The 21,108-nt window shown below is 37.3% G+C and overlaps 2 protein-coding genes and 1 long non-coding RNA gene across 5 annotated transcripts in view; 1 reads left to right on the top strand and 2 right to left on the bottom strand.

Moving 5' to 3' along the window:
• Nucleotides 1–25: 25 nt before the first annotated feature.
• On the top strand, nt 26–2,292 carry LOC113115086 (uncharacterized). Its single transcript, XR_003293826.1, has 2 exons — nt 26–268; nt 591–2,292. It is a non-coding gene; the product is annotated as an uncharacterized LOC113115086 (long non-coding RNA).
• On the bottom strand, nt 1,768–5,014 carry LOC113115079 (prothymosin alpha-B-like). Its single transcript, XM_026282351.1, has 5 exons — nt 4,853–5,014; nt 2,882–2,944; nt 2,693–2,774; nt 2,513–2,601; nt 1,768–2,410 (listed from the first exon to the last, which is right to left on the bottom strand). The coding sequence occupies exons 1-5, from the start codon at nt 4,895–4,897 to the stop codon at nt 2,366–2,368; spliced, it is 324 nt and encodes a 107-aa protein (XP_026138136.1). The 5' UTR covers nt 4,898–5,014; the 3' UTR covers nt 1,768–2,365.
• Nucleotides 5,015–19,971: 14,957 nt separating this feature from the next.
• Nucleotides 19,972–21,108, bottom strand: part of LOC113115062 (prohibitin-2-like) — a 29,092-nt gene continuing 27,955 nt past the window's right edge. For 2 of the 3 annotated variants that reach the window (XM_026282338.1, XM_026282330.1), the window contains 2 exons: nt 21,023–21,099; nt 19,972–20,698 (listed from right to left, as the gene is read on the bottom strand). In XM_026282338.1, the coding sequence (XP_026138123.1) occupies nt 20,680–20,698; nt 21,023–21,099 (96 nt within the window). In that variant the 3' untranslated portion in view covers nt 19,972–20,679. The remainder of the gene's footprint in view (nt 20,699–21,022; nt 21,100–21,108) is intronic. The other variant, XM_026282321.1, reaches the window with a different exon arrangement.

Raw genomic sequence — 21,108 nt, 5'->3', positions numbered from 1 at the left:
TTAAAGAGACAAACGGTTGACGGTTTATTTGAATGGGATGCGCTTCACTTTGTCATATCTACCGAGAACTCGTGAATTCTGCACGTCTGCAGATGTTATAGACATTATTTTACGTGGACCTCAGCATGTCATGGACTGTGTTTACCTGTGATTTGTCCAGTTTTAGTTTTTCATTTGGCTTTCATAAAGAAAAAAAAAAAAAGAATGATCGTGGAGAGATCTTAAACGGGATATCCTTCGAATCGGGTCGTATACGTCTGCACATCTGGTAAGATTAGTAATTAAAGTGTCAACTTATTTGAACGTCTGTATCTGGGGCAGATTTATCGTTAACTAGCTGCATTTCCACGTTAGTATCTGTTAAGCACCTTGCTGCTGTTTCAGTTAGTGCGTGTTTTAAATGCTCACTACCTCATTTCCAATTTATCGCCAACTTAGTAACGTTAAGTACATACTAACTTACTTAGTAAGCCACCTTAGTATGCCTGAGAAATGTAGCCGTCTTGTTACTTGTAAGTAAGACTACATGAATGTTCACAGAATTTCAGTTGCCAACATCCTGACATGCATTTACATGTTGTGTTTGATAGATTGGCATCGTGCTGTTGTGACACACCAGCAGTGCTGCTGCTGGAACCTCAAACCCTCGAGCTGCTGTCTGCATACTGAGATGAACTTCGATGAAGGCTGGTGGAAGGCTGCCATTCGGTCTAGTCTAAGCAGCTCCTTTTATCATGATCAAACCAATGCTTTCACTAAAAACTGGGAAATGTGTGAGAGAGATGCAAGGGATGAACTGGTAAGACAAAATGTGAGTTGAAAAATGAAATGTGGAATATTTAGTATTTTCTTATAAGTTATTGTTTTCTGAGCTGAATGGTCTATTTTATGGAATCATAGAAGGTTTGAGGATTTCTATCTAAGTAAATGTCTCTGTAGAAAAAAAGGCATAAGATGACTGAGTGGTTTCAAACACATTCACACTCACTCGTTCTACAGTCTAGACCACAAGTATTCACTCTCCTCAAACCTGACCCTGACATGTAAGCCTGAAATAGACGCCTACTTAGACATGACATCAGCCAGTGTTTTAGCCAAACACACACACAGTTCACGTCTGCAGAGCCAAATGACCTGCACTTATAAGTCTAGTGGGGAAGTCTCTGGCAGCTGTGCGAAGGCAGTGAGAACACCAGATGTAAGAACGTAATGCGTTAAAAGCTTGCTTCTGGAAGTATCGGAGTAGCATTTCCTTTCTAAAGAAGTAAATGAGTGTAAACTCAATCTTTAGGATAGAAAACCTGCTTTTTTTAAGGTTTTAGATTTAGAAAAATGTGTTTATATGGTTGAGAACGAAAAAACAACTGGCACTTTTTTTCATTTTGGCTGCAAATGATTCACATTTTGTGGAACCATGCCATTTTTAATATCGATCTAATGTTTTGGAGTGTAACTTCCTAAACCATGTAATAATGCTGCTTTTATGTAGCCACATAAAATCAATTAATTTTATTTGTACTAATAAATAGTCTAGAAAGTGGTCTTGGAAAATGAATAGTGCTCCAATTCTTACATTTGTCATGTGTCAAAGTGGAGTGTGTCATGAACTGAATTAATAGGTGGAACATCAGATGTTCCAGTTAACAAATAATACTGAAGGACAGGCATTAGCAATACCGGTTTACATTTTTCTAGCTACAGCTAGCTTGTTTAGTCTGTCACAATGAATTATGGGATTTTGAAAAACAAACAAAACAATAAGAGGTGTAACTCACAAAATAAAAGTTAAGTTTATTGTTGAACAACAAACTCCACACATACAACAAACAGGCCAAGGTAAAACAAATAATGTAGACAAAACAAAGTCAAAAGAAACCAAAACTCCTTTTCTTTGGCCTTGCCCTCTCATACAAAAACTAGTTTATGGTACAACTAAAGTTCATACATAAAATTTACTGGAATGCTCTTGAGTTCAATGGCTGTTGATTTTATACATGTTGTATTTATGTTGAAATATTGAGACATGGTCAAACCAAACAAGTAAAATTTCCATAAAGAAGCACCGTTTTGGTCACAGGAGATCATGATAAAGTGGCTGACCTCTTCACAATATATGTACAAAAATATAAAATGTAAATAAAAATACAAACAAATCCTTGTCTTGTGTATTTTCATTGTGAATGCTGAAAATCTGAGATGTGGTCGGTCCTCTAGAAAATTTTTAATTGGGGTCAAGTTGGTTAACATGGGTGACTGACTTGAAAATGACCATGTTTTATGTATTTGAGTCCTTTATGCCACCGGCTCCAACGGTTTGGGTTAAAGCAGAGGCATCCACTCCTGCTCCACAATATGAAACAATCATTTAATCATCATCATCCGTCTTCTGCTTCTTGGGGTCAATATCATCCTGAAGAAAAAATAAGTTTTATTTAAAAATATACTACAGAGACTCAGGATGTTAACCACCATCAATCGGATCCAGTATTTAGGTAGCAATTCATTATTGTACCTCATCTTCTTCATCGTCATCATCAGCAGCCCGTTTTGTTCCTCCACCTAGCTCATCATCATCTTCATCATCGTCCTCATCTTCATCACCTATAGAAGTTGACCAGTAACCACATGATTAAGACGCCATCAAATTAATTTTGTCATCTCAGAACAATTTGAACATTAAAGTTGCACCTACCCTCTCCTTCCTCTTCATCTTCCTCATCCACCTCATCATCCTCTTCATCATCAATTTCAGGCTCTCCATTTTCTTCATTCTCCTGTCAACCCATTTTAAAAAAAGGTCATTGTAAAAGAGCATAATGTCCATGAAATACTTTGTTGAATTTTAAGAGAGGTTAAGAACATTGTCCTAGTATTTATTTACCTTTCCGTTAGTGGCATCTTTTCCATTTTCCTTCTCCTCGAGGAGTTTCTTCTCCTTCAGGTCCTACATTAAAAAAAAAAAAAAAAGAAATTTTTAAACATTTAACTTCATCAGATTTGAGCCATCTGTGTCCAATAGGCAGAGTCTATGCAGATTGCGACTGACGTGAGCAAAACGCCCCCTATGCGCACAAATTTAAATTGCATCTCTAATGACGCCCCTCTGACATTGACGCCTCATTGGCTGCAGCGGACAGTTCAGCTTTCCATCAAAGAATCCTGCTCCCGCCTCTTGCCGAGCGAGCTCGTTTGTAATCTGACCCTTAAATGAGATTTTGGCGGCTGTGAGTACTGTAAAAGGTAAATTCAATAAACTATATTTTGGTGAGTAAAAACACGCTAACATCGCGGCTCCAAAAACAACAGCAACAAAAAAAAATATTAAACCACCAATAATGATGGCTCATTCGGAACCAATGAACTGTGGTTCACTGAGCGGATGCCGAACTCTGAAGGACAAAGAAAGCGCACGCTCGGCTTGCACCACCGTTCATTCCGAGTTCGCCATGCACTTCACTATCGCCGCCGTCACGTTAACCTGGATTTAGTTCGCGCAGTCGCAGAATCGACAAGAAACCGTAGGCAAAAAAAAAAAAAAGCCCACAAGCTGTCAAAAACGGCAGATTATCATGGCCTCTTTGAATTTGCGTTGATGGGTTCGATTTCAGTTAAAGCCCAACTAAAGTAGTTAAACGAGCCTTATCAGTTGATTTTTTTTATTTATTCGTTTATATAATCCTTAGCCCTTAAGCCGTTTATCAACCACATCAACTAGGGCCGCCCCCTTAAATTCGTCTCTGGCTTCATACTAGTAAACCAACAAGCCCACGTTGCCGTCACACATGGAAAAATATAAACTCGTCGGAAATATTCAACGAGAGCATTAGCCATAATTATTCGATGTACGAGCTTGCAGATCAGCTGCGAGTTTAAAGGGCTTTCGAATACGACAACGGCACCGCGACCACAATGTCTTAAACGTCAACCAGGTCGCGTACACCATTTAATCAAGTGTTTTTTTTTTTTCTTATTAGAAAACTTGCGTTTGAAACCCGATGCACTTCAGGCTCAGCGTCTAACCAAGTTCCGCGTATCGGCTGCCTGCATCACAGTCGTTATCGGACGTGGAGTTAAAAAACCCGAACAGCGGTAATTCGAAATAAGTAAATATATAGCCTATGCTTATTTAATCCAGTCAAATGTGTGATCAATTAGTTTTATCATTGCATTTGAGATTTCCTGTCGATTTAGGCTTCAAGCCACCTAGACAAACCGGCAAACTTTCAGCCCTGAAGCCATCGACCGATCAACGCTCTCTCAAACCTGCCATAATGTCCGTTATAGCCACAAACTAACCGGCAATGAATGGGGGGATTTACTAAGTAAACGAGTACTCCAAAACCTTGTTGAACGTTAAAATTACAGAATCCGTAAAACCATCTACAAACAAATGTGCAAATGGCGTAACATATGTAGATTTACGATTTGAAAAACTGCATACAGAGAATTCAGGTAAATGGATTTAACGCGGTAAATCAGTTGCCGTCCACAGCGCATATCGCTGCTGTTCAAAGGGGAACTGACACGCTTGTATAAACAAAGAACCCGCGCGCGCAGACTGTTACATTCCGGACAATGAGAAATTGCGTTTGAATGTGCTCTCATTCCGCACGCGCTAAAGAGCTCGTTACAAATGTTTCCATTTAAAATTCTCATTACAATCCATCAATTTAAATCACGTAGAAAGCAGTTATCGCATACTTCGTCGTTTACTTGTAATAATCAACGTTTCTTTCCGGTTCCAGCCAAAAATTGCCTACACGTTTTACGATTTTAAATCTGAACTAGAAAACAAATGAAAGAACATGCTTTTGAATGAAAACTTTGTTTATCTAGAGACATCAGGTCTTACCTTTGCGGAGATTTCTGTCGCGGAGTCAACCTTCGTGTCTGCCATAGTTAATATTTTGTATCAAAATTCAGCACGCACGAAAGAGCAAAAATATTCCGCTTGTATCCTCCAACAATCACTATTGTAATGAAGCTTTCTTATGCCGACGACATGTGATGAAGGAGGCTTTATTATAGATTTGTGGGCGGAGCATGAGAGGCGGTCGGTTTTGTTTGATTGGTCAGCGGACTCCGAGGGGGCGTGTTTTTAAGGCAATAGAGTGGAACAATGGAAAGTATTTCTAAGCGTAAAAGGACACACCCCCAGCCGGTATTTCACCAGAGAAGACACACCTCCTGCCTCTGCTTTTCACGCATATCTGTGCAACGCATGTCCACATTTCCTCACCAAATACGTTGATACGACATTAAAATATGAAGTCGTGCCTCTCTTCATTAAAATTGATAAGTTGGCAAATGTCGTATGTCCACGAACTGCTTGGACTTATTGACTCCTAAATCACCTCTAAACACAGCAGTTAGCCTACATATTTTAAAGCTAGTCAGTCACATTGCCGAAGTTCGAAATCCACTGGCACATAAATAAGGAAATGTTTTCAAAGTAGGGGTGGCATTTGGAAAAGAGTTTTCATACCAGATGCAGCATTGCAGCTCCTCCCCTTTCCTTGAATTTGCACTAAACTTAGCACTGAGAGTAAACGCAAAAACAGCTAAAATAGAAAAAAAAGAAGAGAGAGAGAGAGAGAAAAAACGCAAACAAACCACCAACAATTTACCAGCCGTGCGATGTAGTTGCAAAACCTCTTACAGAAAGAAGACATATTTAGTCGATGATCAGATTTTTAATAAAGTAAAAACTAATCACACGATGTATGACGGTGCAACCACTAGCGTTTCATATCATGTTTTAATGCAAATGCGTCTTCCTCATCTAGGGATCTGTAAATAATATTGTTAGAATTTGTATTCATTTATTTATATATTTTATTAAAACACAGGTCTTGTGCTGTCTTATTCGGGATGAGTATAATTTAAACAAAGCAGAAGCCATATCCTCGCCGGCTAACATAGAGGGGAGGGGAATTTCGGATACTTCATCATAACCTACATTCAAATTCTACTTTGATGAAGAGACTTCTTATAGTCGGTCGCAGCTGATTGGACACCCAGAAGATCATAACCCACAGTTGACGCTTTGCGCGAAATTATTGGATGCCAGAGATGTCAATCACACAAGTGTCACACAGCTTGTGTGAAAGCCTGGAAAATGGATTCCACAGGATTTCTGGCCTGGATGGCGATTTGTGAGATCAAATCTTGTGGCGGTGGAGGGTAAACTATTGAAATGTAACAAATTTGTTTAAAAAAGATGACTAAATAAATAGAAATGAAATGGAACAATAATACAAAACAATTTTTTACCTGTCAAATAAGAAGAGGGATTCTTATTTGTATTTATAAACGAAATTAATAAATACTTAAAAAGATTGAACATGAATAATATGGAAAAAAAAACATTGGCTAAATTTAAGACAATAAAAACTTAATCTCTTGCAAAAACCTGTTCCATAGATATATAATCTTGTTAATCTTATATAGTTAAAAATAGGCAAATTAAGTTTGTCTGTCTGTACAATTAACTTCACTTCTCATCACTTACTAAAATAATTAGCCACCCATTATTGTCTAAGATTTATAGGTCTCAATACATTCTAAATTACATTTATAGCTATATGTTTGTTATAAACAGTATTAATACCTGATATTATAATGCCATTAGTGAAAACATTATAATCTGCTTTTATCTTAAAGAGGTGCCTAAATATTGAAATCTGAACACTTATCATCCTTCACACCAAATACTCCACTTTAATTCTAGCATCAGGCCAAATTTCCTGCTTTTCAAGCTAATTTTCCCTGGGGCAGAGTACATATTGCTGTACAAGACAAGAGACACATAGAAACACTTCCTCGTGAGTAGGCAGTGAAGACTGTGCATGTGTGGACCTGCCAGGGAGATGTGGAGGAGGAAAGCTCTGTGAAGAAGTAACTCAGATGATTGCATCTGACTCTCTGAGGTTCAGACAGGTGCATTCTTCTAGTAACGGAAGATGATTACCTGTTCAAGACATCCAGGCAGACACCAGTCATGAGTAGTGTCCAGTGTTATCTGGCTTTAGAAAACACTATCCAACTATCATTTTGTATTCCTTCACTATGAGGTTCTTCTCCTAAAAAAAATCAAGACATGGTCTAAAATATGGCTGTTCATTTGCATCTGTCCATTTTTTCTTCTGATAAAAAGTGTCTTGGAGACAGGAATGTGTTCCCTCTAGTGGAAAAAAATATCATAGCAGCTACTGACATCATCTCTGTCAGTGATAATATTAATACTGTGTAATTTATTCTCCTGTGGGTCTCTGTTTCATCTCTGCCCTCTTTGCTTTCCTAGAAGAATATGAGTTTCTGAGAGTGGCACTGAACTTCCCCTTTAGGAATGTTTTGGAAGAGAGATGCAATTTCCACAAAAAGAAAGTGCTCATTGAAAGTAATAACACTGGCCTGGTGTATTTTAAGCATAATGAGAGCAAGCACACTCTGCTGATCCCTAGCAGAAAATAACTGAACAGCAATGATTCTGTTAGACGCTCAAACTACTTCCTAAGAGAGGGCAATTTTACTTGTATACAGTGATCTTTATGTAACACAATTGTAATGTTGTTACCATTTTGGGCATGGTAATGCATTGTAACCTATATGCTCTCAAATCATTTGTGTGTATACAGTGATAGTAGTATTAGAATTGTATTACTGTTGCCATCGGCATAATAATGTATTGTAATTCACATGCTCTAAAATATGTATGTGTAGTACATAAAGTGAAAGTTAATGTGGTCCAATGAAATTCAGATGCATACAAAATAAACATGGCACAGTAAAACAAACAGTACAGAAAGAGAAATTCCGGACTTGAATGGTTCAGACTGGGTGAGGTGAAACCCAATTCTTCCTGTCCTTCCCACAAGAGTGTGAAGTCATAAATTAGGCATGGTGCCCTTGGTGAAATGATCGATAACAAGAGAGGGGAATGAGATAGGATGTGAGAGCGACCTCTACAGAAAGCATGTCAGTTTCTCTTTTCTTTTTAAATAAAAAATATGTAGAAGGTTAACAGGTGACCTAAACTATCAGCAATGAATGTCAAACAATTTTATAACCCATAATAGTAATTAATTTGCCTTACATTACCACATCTCAAAGACTTGTGTCAGTGTTTACATGTCTGGATCTACCCAATGCAAACAAGGCATGATTTAACTATTTTGACCGCTATGATTCACAACTTAAAATAAAATTAAAAGTAAAATAATCTCTATATTTTATTTTGCTGTATAATACTCAAATAAAATACAAGCAAATACATAGGTATATACACTCACCTAAAGTATTATTAGGAACACCTGTTCAATTTCTCATTAATTCAATTATCTAATCAACCAATCACATGGCTTGCTTCAATGCATTTAGGGGTTTGGTCCTGGTCAAGACAATCTCCTGAACTCCAAACTGAATGTCAGAATGGGAAAGAAAGGTGATTTAAGCAATTCTGAATGTGGCATAGTTGTTGGTGCCAGACGGGCCAGTCTGAGAAAACATCCAGTATGCTGCAGTCCTGTGGGCGAAAATGCCTTGTTGAAGCTAAGGTCAGAGGAGAATGAGCCGACTGATTCTAGCTGATAGAAGAGCAACTTTGACTGAAATAACCACTTGTTACAACCGAGATATCCAACAAAGCATTTGTGAAGCCACAACACGCACAACATTGAGGCGGATGGACTACTATAGCAGAAGACCCCACCAGGTACCACTCATCTCCACTACAAATAGGGAAAAGAGGCTATTTGCATGAGCTCACCAAAATTGGACAGTTGAAGACTGGAAAAATGTTGCCTGGTCTGATGAGTCTCGATTTCTGTTGAGACATTCAGATGGTAGAGTCAGAATTTGGTGTAAACCGAATGAGAACATGGATCCATCATGCCTTGTTACCACTAGGCTGGCTGGTGGTGGTTGTGTAATGGTGTGGGGGATGTCGTCTTGGCACACTTTAGGCCCCTTAGTGCCAATTGGGCATAGTTTAAATGCCACAGCCTACCTGAGCATTGTTTCTGACCAAGTCCACCCCTTTATGACCACCATGTACCCATCCTCTAATGGCTACTTCCAGCAGGACAATGCACCATGTCACAAAGCTCGAATCATTTCAAATTGGTTTCTTGAACATGACAATGAGTTCACTGTACTAAAATGGCCCCCACAGTCACCAGATCTCAACCCAATAGAGCATCTTTGGGATGTGGTGGAACGGGAGCTTCGTGCCCTGGATGTGCATCCCACTAATCTCCATCAACTGCAAGATGCTATTCTATCAATATGAGCCAACACTTCTAAAGAATGCTTTCAGCACTTTTTTTGAATCAATGCCACATAGAACGAAGGCAGTTCTGAAGGTGAAAGGGGTCAAACACTGTATTAGTATGGTGTTCCTAATAATCCTTTAGGTGAGTGTCTTGGAGCATGTCTTGGAGGCACAGCAGCCTCAAGTATGTTTCTCTTCGATCCTTTTCATATGTTAACAGCTGCAATATATCAAAATATATATCAAAATATCAGGCTTGAACCTGGACCTGCTCTTCTACTTTCAAGATGTAGAAAATACCCATAGACCTCAACATACTAAAATAACCAAAATGTATTTTATTAAAAAAATAATAATGATGTTTATTATCATTAGATATTCATATAAAATTGTTGACTTGTATTCAATAATAAATACATTAAAAGGCCTAATGTATGCTACAGAGATTTCTTAATTCACATGGGTGATGAATGTTTTAATTAGGGAACGTAAAACAAATCATACATAAAAGGTTCAGGAAGCTTTCCCATCCTTTAAAAAGAAAAGAAAAGGGGAAAAAAAAAAACATGAAAAGAAAAAAAAACGCTCTAATATGTTTTGATGGTGACATTAACTTGAAATTGAGTTGTGCGAATGATGTAATAGTAGCATGTGATATGTCTCAAGTTTAGGACTTCAGACAGATCTTTTTGTACAGTAAAGCCGACTCAATGTATTTATCCCAGGCTGTTTTCATGTCACCTCAGTCCTCTATTAATACATTTTCATCTAAATTTAAACTGCTCTCTTTCCCCATTCTTTTAAGTCTGAAGCAAATGGGGCTGTTCACACAAAAAGCATTCTAGGACGGAGGAATTAAAGAGATCGCATGGTGTCTCGAGATGCATTCATACAAGTTTCTTTTAAGTTTATATGTTATTTTCGAAATGCAGAAGTCATGTGCAGGATGCTGAAAGAGTAGCAAAATGGTCAAAGGATGTGGTCTAAGTTTACACAGAAAAACTATCAGTGCACTAGAACTTAAAAAAATGTGATGGAAAAAAAAACGTATTATGTGGGAAAATGCTTGTTCACACATTTCGGCTTATAGTGTGTACCTTTTTCATTTTTTTTACTTTTTTTTTTTTTTTTTTTTTGAAGTGGTTGAGCTCAAATGACTTTGTGGTCTATAACATAAAGTGCACTAAAGGATTTGGAGGATGCAGCAGAAAGTGCCTGAAGCTAAGAAGTTTTTACATAGCTGATCAGTGAAGTGCACTAAACTACAGTACATTTTTAAAGTGCTACAACTATATAAATGTATCTTACAGGAGTGGGGAACAATAAAACTGTATGCAACAGAAAAACAAAACAAAAAGCTGTGATATTTCAGTAACATTACTCTGTAGACTGAAAAGTGGAACCAAAGTATCAAATTTATTAATGTCCCAAGAAAAACTGAAACAAAAAAAAAATCTATTCACAGTCAAAGTCTGAATTTTGTTAAAACCATATGATCCTACTTTAAAAACAAAACTAAATGTATCATTTATTTGTCAAGTATGAAAATATTTTCTTATTGTTTATGAATGTAGTAGTACAGTACCTCTCTTTTTTTTTAAATAAACCTCTTGCAGAGAAATTCAGATTCTCTTCCTAAAATGATCCCCCCTTTTCTTCCGATTTATCTACATTGTTTACAAATACTGCCTTCCTTTGTTCATCTGTATATTGCCTGGTAAAGTCAGATCATTGCATCCAGGGATGTTATTTTCATTCCCAGGACGCTGAAGAAGTCCTCTCCTCAGCAGCAACACACTGTGTAAGGAAACCAAAAGAATGTCACAGGCATAATGGCTGCATTGTGTATTTATTCATTAGTTTTAATAAGAAGCATTCACAGACACATAGAAAACAGAAATAATAGAGAGAAACAGTGACTGGGCATCAGGGACAAGAACTGAGCTTATTATACACACGTCCTTGGAGCAGAGAGAACCATTGTGAGACTATTTTTTAGTTTTTCCACAAAACACATTTCATCACAAAAACTGTGTCTCTAAAACTGAGACTCAGAGACACGTTCTGTCCCTCCAGTACATTAAGTGTCAGTTGGTGGTTTATGAAGGGCAGATATGTGAAAGGTTTGGGCCCTTTCAGAAATTGGAGCAAAGAATATGTATTGGAGCATATGTATTCCCTAGTTAATATCAGTGATACAAATGCATGCTCCCTCCCACCAGCTCAGGTCAATGAATGTCCTACGCCTTGTTGTTCCTTCACAACAAGTCCAAAAAAAAAAAAAAAAATGTCAAAAATGTCACCCTCTGTTGCTCTCTGGTGGAATGAGCTGCCAACCTCCATCACCTGCTGAGACCATCACCTCTTTCAAAAAGAAGAAAATATTCTCTATTTCTACTTTTCTACTTATCTTGATTCCTAAACTAGTTGTCAAAAACAAAATTCCAATTAAAATAAAATAAAACCCTGGCACTGTATAATTATGATTATTGTTAGTGCTTTGAGGAGTTTCTGCGTTTCTCTTTTGTAGGTCGCTTCAGATAGAACTGTCCACTAAATGCATAAGTGTAAATGCAACTGTAATATTTTTCTAGTGTGGACACTGACACCATTTTCTCCCACATAAATGAGGTTAGAGGACAAGGTTAGATGAGCAGAGGATTTTCCCATGGACCCTATCACAACAGTCTTTCCTTTAGATTAAAAATTAACGTCGTCTCAGGTTGGCCCTCAATGCCACATATAACTCTCCATGGCTCCCACATAGGGGAAATAATGTGTGTGTGTATGTAAACAGTCAAAATATCAGAGCATGTGATATTTAATGATCATTTTAGTTCTTAAAATAAATGCACAGGTGCGATTTACCATGGGTTAGAAAATTCAATTCAACTTTATTTCTGTAGCGCTTCTTAAAGTAGCTTTACAGAAAATGCAAGGGTCTACAATACAGTTTAGAGTGATCTGTTATCAGAAGTGAATGTGTAATGTTCATTTCACAAAAATAAAACAGTAAGCTAACTTGAATTCATTTCAGGCAGAAGCTCATTAAAGTGATTATTACAAGGGCTGATCATAATGATTACAATATAGAGAAAAATTATACAGGTGTCAAATACATGGTAAAAACGGTTGTCTGCATGAATTTACATGGGGTGGGGGATAAAGACCTATTCAATTTTTTTTTAAATAAAGCAAAGCAACATACCTTGATCAAACTGGAGCAATCAGACCATGTTTGGAGATCATTCAAGTGGGCAGGAGCTGGACTTTGTTCTTAGTAGTTTATTCACTGTCATTATATGCAGTCACCACTTTAGGCTGTTACCTTTTCTTGATAGATTCTGTAATTTGTTTTCTTAAAAAAAAAAAAAGTATGTGACTCTGGACAATATTTGACTAGATGCTTTGACTTTCACACAATGATTAAATCTAAGACAATTTAAACAGTGACTGGCCAATTAAACTGCTATTCCCTCCCTCTAACTCCCACACTAGAGTCTGAGCCCATAAAACAAGCTGCCACAGGAAGCGCTATAAAGAATTCAAAAGATTTACTTTTCTTTTGTTAATTTAAATATGATCTGAAAGGCTCAACATCCTGGAATCAATGTCTGTCATCTCAGTATTCTAGCCTCCTCTTGTGGCCAGACAGAGCAACACATAAAGGAACAAACCAAACCTCTCACTTGCATCATGAACTGAAACTGACCACGATAACACCACACAAAACAAATAGTATTAATTCGCGAATCTTCCCTGCACTCAGTTTGAACTTTGGCAATAAAGACATCAGAGGGGAAAACCATACTCCCAATGAGGCTGGAATATACACTAATACATTTAATCATGGAAGCTACTGTTCTTGTATGCATTACAGAATAAAGTATTTCAAATTTTCAGTCAATAACAATCAAGTATATTATGATGGATTATTAATTGTAATATTTGTGTGCTTACTAGAATGTAGTCAGTACCCCCTTTTTATTATAAATAAATACTGTATATTAAATACTGTATTCCCAAAGAATGTTTCAATAGGTTTTCATGAGGACAAAATACTATTTATATCCAACTTAGTCAAGAAAGCCAAAAACTTGATTATTCGCGTTGTCAGTTCAATTAGATTTAATTTATAATGATTTCAACTATATTAGTACTGAACCGGCTTACATTTGTTTATGATCTCATTTGTCAGTCCAGTCTTTTATTAAAAAATGACATACCAGTCTGTCCTCTGTTGCCTAAAATTGATCAAAACAGACAATTTAGTACCATCTAGTGTCATCTTTGTGGCACTACATGAAAATAAATTACTAAAAAACATGTAGCCTACATAGAAGGCCAAATAAAAACTTGGTAAAATAAGTTCCAGTCTATTAATTTTTGAAGACAGTTGTAAGGATAGCAACTAACTTATGTAAGAATCAATGAATACAATGGTGTGGGTTACCTCTGAACCAGTTTCACATTTTGCTTGTAAGGCAGCAGAAAATATCTGCTAGTTAACAGCATTAACTGTGGATTACTCAAGACTATCAAAGTCTACTATGCTGCTTTCCTAAACCTATATTTCAGGTCACAGACAAAAATATTTTAAAGAAAGTGTAAGATTACAAGGAGCCAAAATAGAATTGATATGTACTGGAATGACAATTGAGAAAAACCTATTTTTGTACAAAAAGTTAAGCTCTCTTCTGAATATTCATTCAATTCTATGTGCTTTGTTCAAAAGACCAAGGCCTCTACAGCAATTATCTTAGAATGTGGTCTGGCGGTCTGTCTTTCCATTTAAATACACCCATGTGTAATGCAAAATACAAGAAAGACGACCCTTTCCATGCTTTTGTGATGTATTAGGGTTAGAACTTGACACAACAAAGCTTTAACAACCCGACTAAATGATTTTCGGCCCACCCAAATGTCAAGTGCTCAAAGGCTTGAATAAAACACTGCAGATATACAGAGCTTAAACTTACATAGGCATATACCTACATAAATACATTAGTTTGAGTTCTGTATATCTGTAAATAAAATTAAGAAAACATTAAGTTATTTATTTAGGATCAAGATTAGGCGTCTCAGTTTATAACTTTAAGAAATTCTCAAATTGGAACTTAAAGAATCTTAAAGATCAATGTGCATATCACAAGGCTACTCTGCTTATTTATTCATTCGTCGATTCAATAGACCCACCCAAATTTAGCACATCAAATAATTATCCATGTAAATAAAAAATAATAATAATAAAAATGTCTTGCTGTTTATTTCCGGTGCTGGCTGTAACTTCAAAAGGGGGGTGCAGAATCAAATGAACCTGAATAAAATGGAAAACCGCTGTTATCATTCATATTTTACCGGCATGCCGGGTGTTTTGTGTGTTTCTGTGTGCTCATTATATCACTGCACTGTCTCTTCAGCGTGTCTCCTCGTCAGCTGCAGTGAAACAAAGACGCTTTATTGTTCTTCCATGACGCGACTTGCGATGAGCCCTGCGGAACAACGCGAAATGGCGGACAGAAGCGAGCAAGAAGACGGTGAAATCCGACCCGACAATTCGAGGCAAGCACAAAAACACGGACAGGAGCAGCATCTGGATCCGCTTCCCCACGGACTTAAACACGTACATACGATAGAAGTGACAGACCGTTATTATATAACATCGATACTTTAAGACTTCGCTCGGAAAGGTGTTTTATACAAATTAACATCTTTAAAAATATAACTGCTTTAGTTTGTATGATGTCTAATATTTTAAAACTCGATTAAACTAGCTTTACACCACCCAGTAGAAAAATCAGTTCACCTGCGGGTGAAAGGAATGTCACAGGTGCAGTTCATCATGTTCTAGCATGTTGTGTTTTTGCTTAATCCTGTTAAGTTTAACTCATTTTTGTTCTTTAATGAAGACCTATAGTTTACCTTTAAAAATAAAGTTCCCTTCATATGGTGTTTGTTGTGCCTTGAAGGTACTTCATCTTAAACATTTAGGCTACTTACAAAAGAACATCTTTGCAAGAAGGCGGTTCAAAGTATAATAATGATCTATGAGTGGGGTGAAGGTTGGGTCGTTACAGACGTTTCAAGAAAACAAAATGTTGTGCTAAATTTAAAATGTGGCATATTGATAGACACCAGGGAGCTACTTTATCATTAGCATTATAAATCATAGCAGGAAATGCAAGAAATTCTTTAAGCTTTCACTAGACACCTATGGGACCCAATCTATAGACAAAGAAAGTCACTGGGGATCAAATTTAAGAATATAATTCCACTCAAGAATATATATATATATATATATATATATATATATATATATATATATATATATATATATATATATATATATATATATATAGATAGATAGATAGATAGATATGGAAAACAATGTATGAAACATACTTTAATTGGTATGGAAAAAAAGGAGGGAAAATGTTCTTTAAGTCTAAGGTGTCTCCCTCTTTCTGTGGCCCCTCCCCCTCTTGTGGTAAGTTGAAACCCTTGGGGGCCCAGCAACAGAAGCATGGGAGTGTTCTGCTGAACTGCTCAGGAAATATTCATCATAGGTGTGATTTGAGGTGATCGTTAATACATTATCACAGCATGGCTACTGGCTAAAATAATAATAATATTTGTTGCCTTGATGTGCTGTGTTGATTGCAGTCATTAAGTTTATGAACAAACTGAATATAAATATCCTTTTGAGATGTAGATTTATATTGCAATTATGGTTAGTATACAATTATTCACCTAATTAGAGGAATAGGTTTTAATGACAACTAAATGTGCCCCGTTTAATTGTAGAGTAAGCCATCATAGGGAAAGTCCTCCATATTGGCTTTGGGCCATGTAATCACACAGGGGAAGAGCCCTGAGAGACTCCGTTAATCAGCCTTGACTGAGTGTGTCAAAGCCGACCCCCAGCGCTCCCCATCTGTGCCAAACACAGAGTCATTAGTGGGAGTAGACCTGATGAACACACACGGGTCTGTTTAACCTAAAGCAGAAGGAAGGTAAGATGCCACAGATCCCATGACATGTAACAGAGTCTTGTACCTTTCCACCGAAAAACACATTAAACTGTAATGTGATTGTACATCAGAGTCAGAGATATGAAACGGAGTAGTCTGCTCAGATAAAAATGTTCAGGGAAAGTCATAACACAGCTTGGAGGCTGTAGAAAGAATTTCCTTGAAGTGAGGTCACTTTAGGTCACAAAAGGTATATTGTGAAAACTTTATCAATGAATGAAGCACAGCTGGCAGGGAAGTCACTGTCAAATCAACAAGATATCTGTTGTTGAATTTGCGTGACCAACCTGATCCCAATGCGAAATCTGCACTAAGAAATATTTCACCCTTAAGCAAAATTTCAGATTCCAGAAACAGCAGTTTTGGAGGTTTCATTCAGTTTTCCCCCATTCAAGTAAATTGGGCCTATTCTTGTGTAAGTTAACAGCTATTTTGAACTATTTATCCTTTTATGTTTCATGTTTAAACATGTTATTTGAGCTCATTGCTCGCACAGGGAGTCTCCATCTCATCCTGTGTTTTCTAGAATCATCAAAATATCACAACGTAATATTCCACTGAAAACAACAGACTAATCTTTGGTTGCATGTACCCAACTCCTCCAATCATTTTGTCTGCATAAACCCTTACAATCAACTGCAAGCTCCCATTACGATCTGCCACCATCTAATCCAAAAGAACTCTGGATTTTGTTAAATATTTTCTAAGTTGTTTTTCGGAGCTAAACGTGCCTAAATGGAAAACAACTAGTTTTACTAAGTAGCACCATTAGAATTTAGTGCCTTTCAGAGGAGTTGAAGAGGAAAATGTCACAAGCTGACTAATGTTAGCAGGCCTTTGTGCTAATCACAGTCAGAACTGAATAACAGCTTCTATCAGTTGTCCACACGTAGGCCAGCCACGTGCACTGAGGCTGATGTGCAGACGCTCCACCTGTAGGAACAGACATGGAGGGACTGATGGCCAGGTTTCCTGACATACAATGAAAGAGGAAGCTGCTGCTGCTACTTTGGAAAAATATGATAAAACCAACTAGCTTTGTATTTGAGAGAATGCCAGGAGACACTTTCAACTGAACAAGAAAGATTTGCAGAAATACTCTTCAATGTCTTCTCAAAGTTCCTTATAAGCATGTGGCTATTGTACCGTATAACATAAAAAAAAATAAAGTTCCAAAAAGGGATTTTTTATGTTGTTGTTGTCATGCCATGAACTATTTTGGGTTCAAGAAAGAACCTTTTGGTGAACAGTTCTTAAAATAAATGTTTTTCTTAGTGTGAAGAACATTTGAATAGTTTAAAAGAACCTTTTGTGCAGTTGAAATATTTTATGGGCATTAAAGGTTCTTCATGGAACCATAGATGTCAAGAAAGTACCTTTATTTGTGTTTAATCATTAATCATGAGTAGAACTTAAGTCATATAAAACAAACTAAATATATTCATAACTCTGTCCAAAATTAGCTCCAATTCCTCCTGTTCTTTAAAAACTTGCATGAACTATACAGGCATACATTCATTGCATAACACATCTCTCCATGTTGTGAGAGAATCACCGCCTCTCACACAAAAAGGTATGATTCAAATGTTGTACCTACTTGTGAACCAGAGGTTAAGGTTAACAAACATCCAATATTCCACTTAGCATTCCTGTTATTCTAGCAAGAAACAAAGACACAAGTGTTTCCTCGCAGGAAGCATTAAAAAACTGCACCCATTTCTCAAAGTTTCAGAGAGTCCATGGATTTCCAATTAGAGCACACTTTTAAATAGAGGGGATTGTCCATGGAAAGGGTGCACAGAGAATTCCGACACCCACAAGCACCAAAGCCAGGCCGGATCTCTGCATAAGTTTGCCTCGAGTGTGACCTAAACGATGGCAAATGGAGGAAAAAAAGGAAGACATAAAAGGAGCAATATTAACCAAACTAGGGCAAGCTTTCCAAATCCCTTTTGACAGCATAATGAGGGTACCACAAAAAAGAAACAGGTTAATTAAATCCACGCAGTAAATTAATGCTGAGGCCTTTTCTGACTGTGGATGGCACCAATTCATCAATTCATCTCCAGGGGAGCTGATTCAACCTGGAAAAGAAAGATCTGCAGCTTCTGTATCACCAAGCATTACCTGACTCACCTTCAGGTTAACTTTGGTTGATGAAAACCGCCTATACCAATGGGTTCTACATTTAAAAATATCCTGTAAAAAATGCATTAAGGACAAAGCAATGCATTTTTTGTCATTTTAGAATAAGATGCCAATAAGTTGTTTCCTTCAATTCCTGAATCTTTATTTACTTGTTAATAAACTTAACTAAGAGGGTGGATTCAATGCACTAAACGTTTTTGTTATATGAGGTGCATATATTCATGCTGCAGTTTTTTTTAATGATTTTTAATGCTTTTTCTGTGTTTAAAATATAAAACATTTATACATTTAAATGACCAAGCAAAAACTTCAGAGTGTGCATTTCTGTAGATCAGATTCTGAGGGCACTGCAAAAAAACAGCAGAGCATCATGACTTTGAAGTGGGATGTAGGTCACACATCTAGCATGAGCGCACAGTTAGCAAGCGCTAACATGGCTCTTGAGCTGCAGCACAGCAAATAATTATCTGGAGTGCTACAGTGCATGGTGGGAAAAAACCCAGCATGATCTGAGAATGTTGTACTGTTGACCTCCAGAAATAGCAGCAAAGCTGTTATTAGACACATCGTGCTATAGGTAAGAGAGACCAAGTCTACTGTCCTGGCGAATCGCCATGGTGACTGGCCCAGATCTCTCGTCTCAGCATGAGGTCAGCGTTGCTATGGAGATGGACCAGCTGAATCGTAATCTGCTGTTGTTTATGTATAGCCAGGGAGGGGAGGGGCAAGAGAGGATTGAGGAAAGGAAGGGTGGGGGGTGGCTACGTGACAGGCATCTCCTCCGCTTAAATCTGCATGTTATTGCATTTACTGCAGCACATTCATTAGATCAAACCGGAACCAGTTTAGGAAAAATCCACACAAAATGAGGTTAAAAGAACAGCAACACTAGATATATAGCATATATTCTAATGACACAGATGCCATAGGCAACCTGTAAGACCAAATGCAGCAAATCACTCATCAAGGGTTTTCTGCGTTCAAAAAATACCACTGAATGCTATTGGCGGAGTTAAAAAAGGGGTGTGGTCTTATGCAGTATTTCACTGGCTCCACCCTCTTGATACTCACCTCCTCCACATGAATATTACCAATGGATAATGCATTAAACCCCTTCAAACCCCTCCTGAAGAGCACTCACTCTAATCCAGGGAGATTTTAATAGTCACAAGAGACCCTATTTTTGAGGATCACGTTGAAACATGCTCTCAAGCGTTCAGTAAATTCGTGGGTCTGTGCTGTATACTACAGAGACATGCACACAAGCAGACAAGTCTCTTGCCACACCTATTTTTCGACAATATGACTCGTCTTTATCTCCATGCTTCCAGAATTCCATGTAAAGGACATTTTCAACAAGGAACTGTTATTGGCTTTGTATGTGGTGCCACCCACTGACTAAACATCCTCTTCTGAAATCAATGTCTGTTCCCCGCATGTTGCTGTCTGTTACTCACAATCCTATTTATAGGTTTCTCTTTAAAGAAAAAACTTTACACTTAATGTTAATAATGCCTTTTATTTAATTTTAAAATATAAAAAAATATTTTTGTTATAATTTCGGACATCTTGACAGATGGTCAGTTTAGCACAGGGCAAACATTCTGCATGTGGATGACAATACTGATTCAACATTTCCAAAGAAATAAATATCCCCCACAAATAGTTTTTGAAAATACATAATTTAATCAAAATCTCTGTAAACACTTCAGTATCTGTCAACAAACACTTTATAAAGTGGAAATGAAGATGGAGAAATTGAGAAAACTAAATTATTATAGTAATAATAATAAAAAAAAAACGGAAAAAAAACAAAGCATTATGTTCTGCAAACAATCAGCACTAAGCAACTTTTAAGCAACTGGCCCTAGTCAGAATCTTATTTGTGTCTTTTTAGTGACATTCAGGAATACATGAACAAGTTACCATTCATCATTTCCAGTGTATATTTTGTGATCACCATTAGTATTTAAAGCTATCTAATACCAAAAATCCAATTGTTGAGCTGAATGTCCCAGAAAACAGTCCTGAATGACTGAATCACTGTGTATAAACAGGTACATGTGAATATGTAAGGTTGTCGGACCCATGTCTTATCTGAGCCCTAGCAGAACTTCGCTGTGAGAGGGGCTCTGCTCACAATCACGTTTAGGAAAGGGGCATAAATACAGTTGCCCAGCAAACACTGCTTACATATGGAATGCATATGTTCTTCATGGATGATGCTCCTCATTTCCCCAGTGACGGCCTGACAGAGAAGACAAATGCAGAGATTACTGGGGGAACCATGCTAACATATGGCAATTAATATAAACAGAAAATAATACTTGTTTAGCCCATTCAGTATTTACGTTTAAGAGGGGGAAAAAAACAATGTGAGAATAGTATTAGACTTAGTTAGGTCAAGTTGCCCTGCACCACTCTTGCTCTTAGATCACAGAACACACTCCATGAGAACATTTTCCTCTTTGTACAGCTGGGAATGTTTCAGTTAGTGTTGAAGATCAAGGTTGATTGAGAAAAGGAGAAGCAATGCTTAGAAGTATGTAAGGATCATTGGTTAGGATCTTACTTGTTGAAAGAGCGGTCCTGGAGGTTCAAGATGAGGCTGTCTGCACTCAGGTACACCTTGTTCTGAGAAGCTGCCACCTGGTTAGA

Source organism: Carassius auratus, chromosome 2 (genome assembly GCF_003368295.1).
Source record: "Carassius auratus strain Wakin chromosome 2, ASM336829v1, whole genome shotgun sequence".
NCBI classification, from domain to species: domain Eukaryota; kingdom Metazoa; phylum Chordata; class Actinopteri; order Cypriniformes; family Cyprinidae; genus Carassius; species Carassius auratus.
This window is presented reverse-complemented; position numbering and strand designations above follow the sequence as displayed.

Coding starts and splice junctions, on each gene's coding strand:
- LOC113115079 (XM_026282351.1), bottom strand. CDS start 4,897: ATGGCAGACACGAAGGTTGACTCCGCGACAGAAATCTCCGCAAAG. Junction 2,775..2,881: donor AAGATGCCACTAACGGAAAG/GTAAATAAATAC, acceptor ATGGGTTGACAG/GAGAATGAAGAAAATGGAGA. Junction 2,411..2,512: donor ATGACGATGAAGAAGATGAG/GTACAATAATGA, acceptor TTTTTTCTTCAG/GATGATATTGACCCCAAGAA.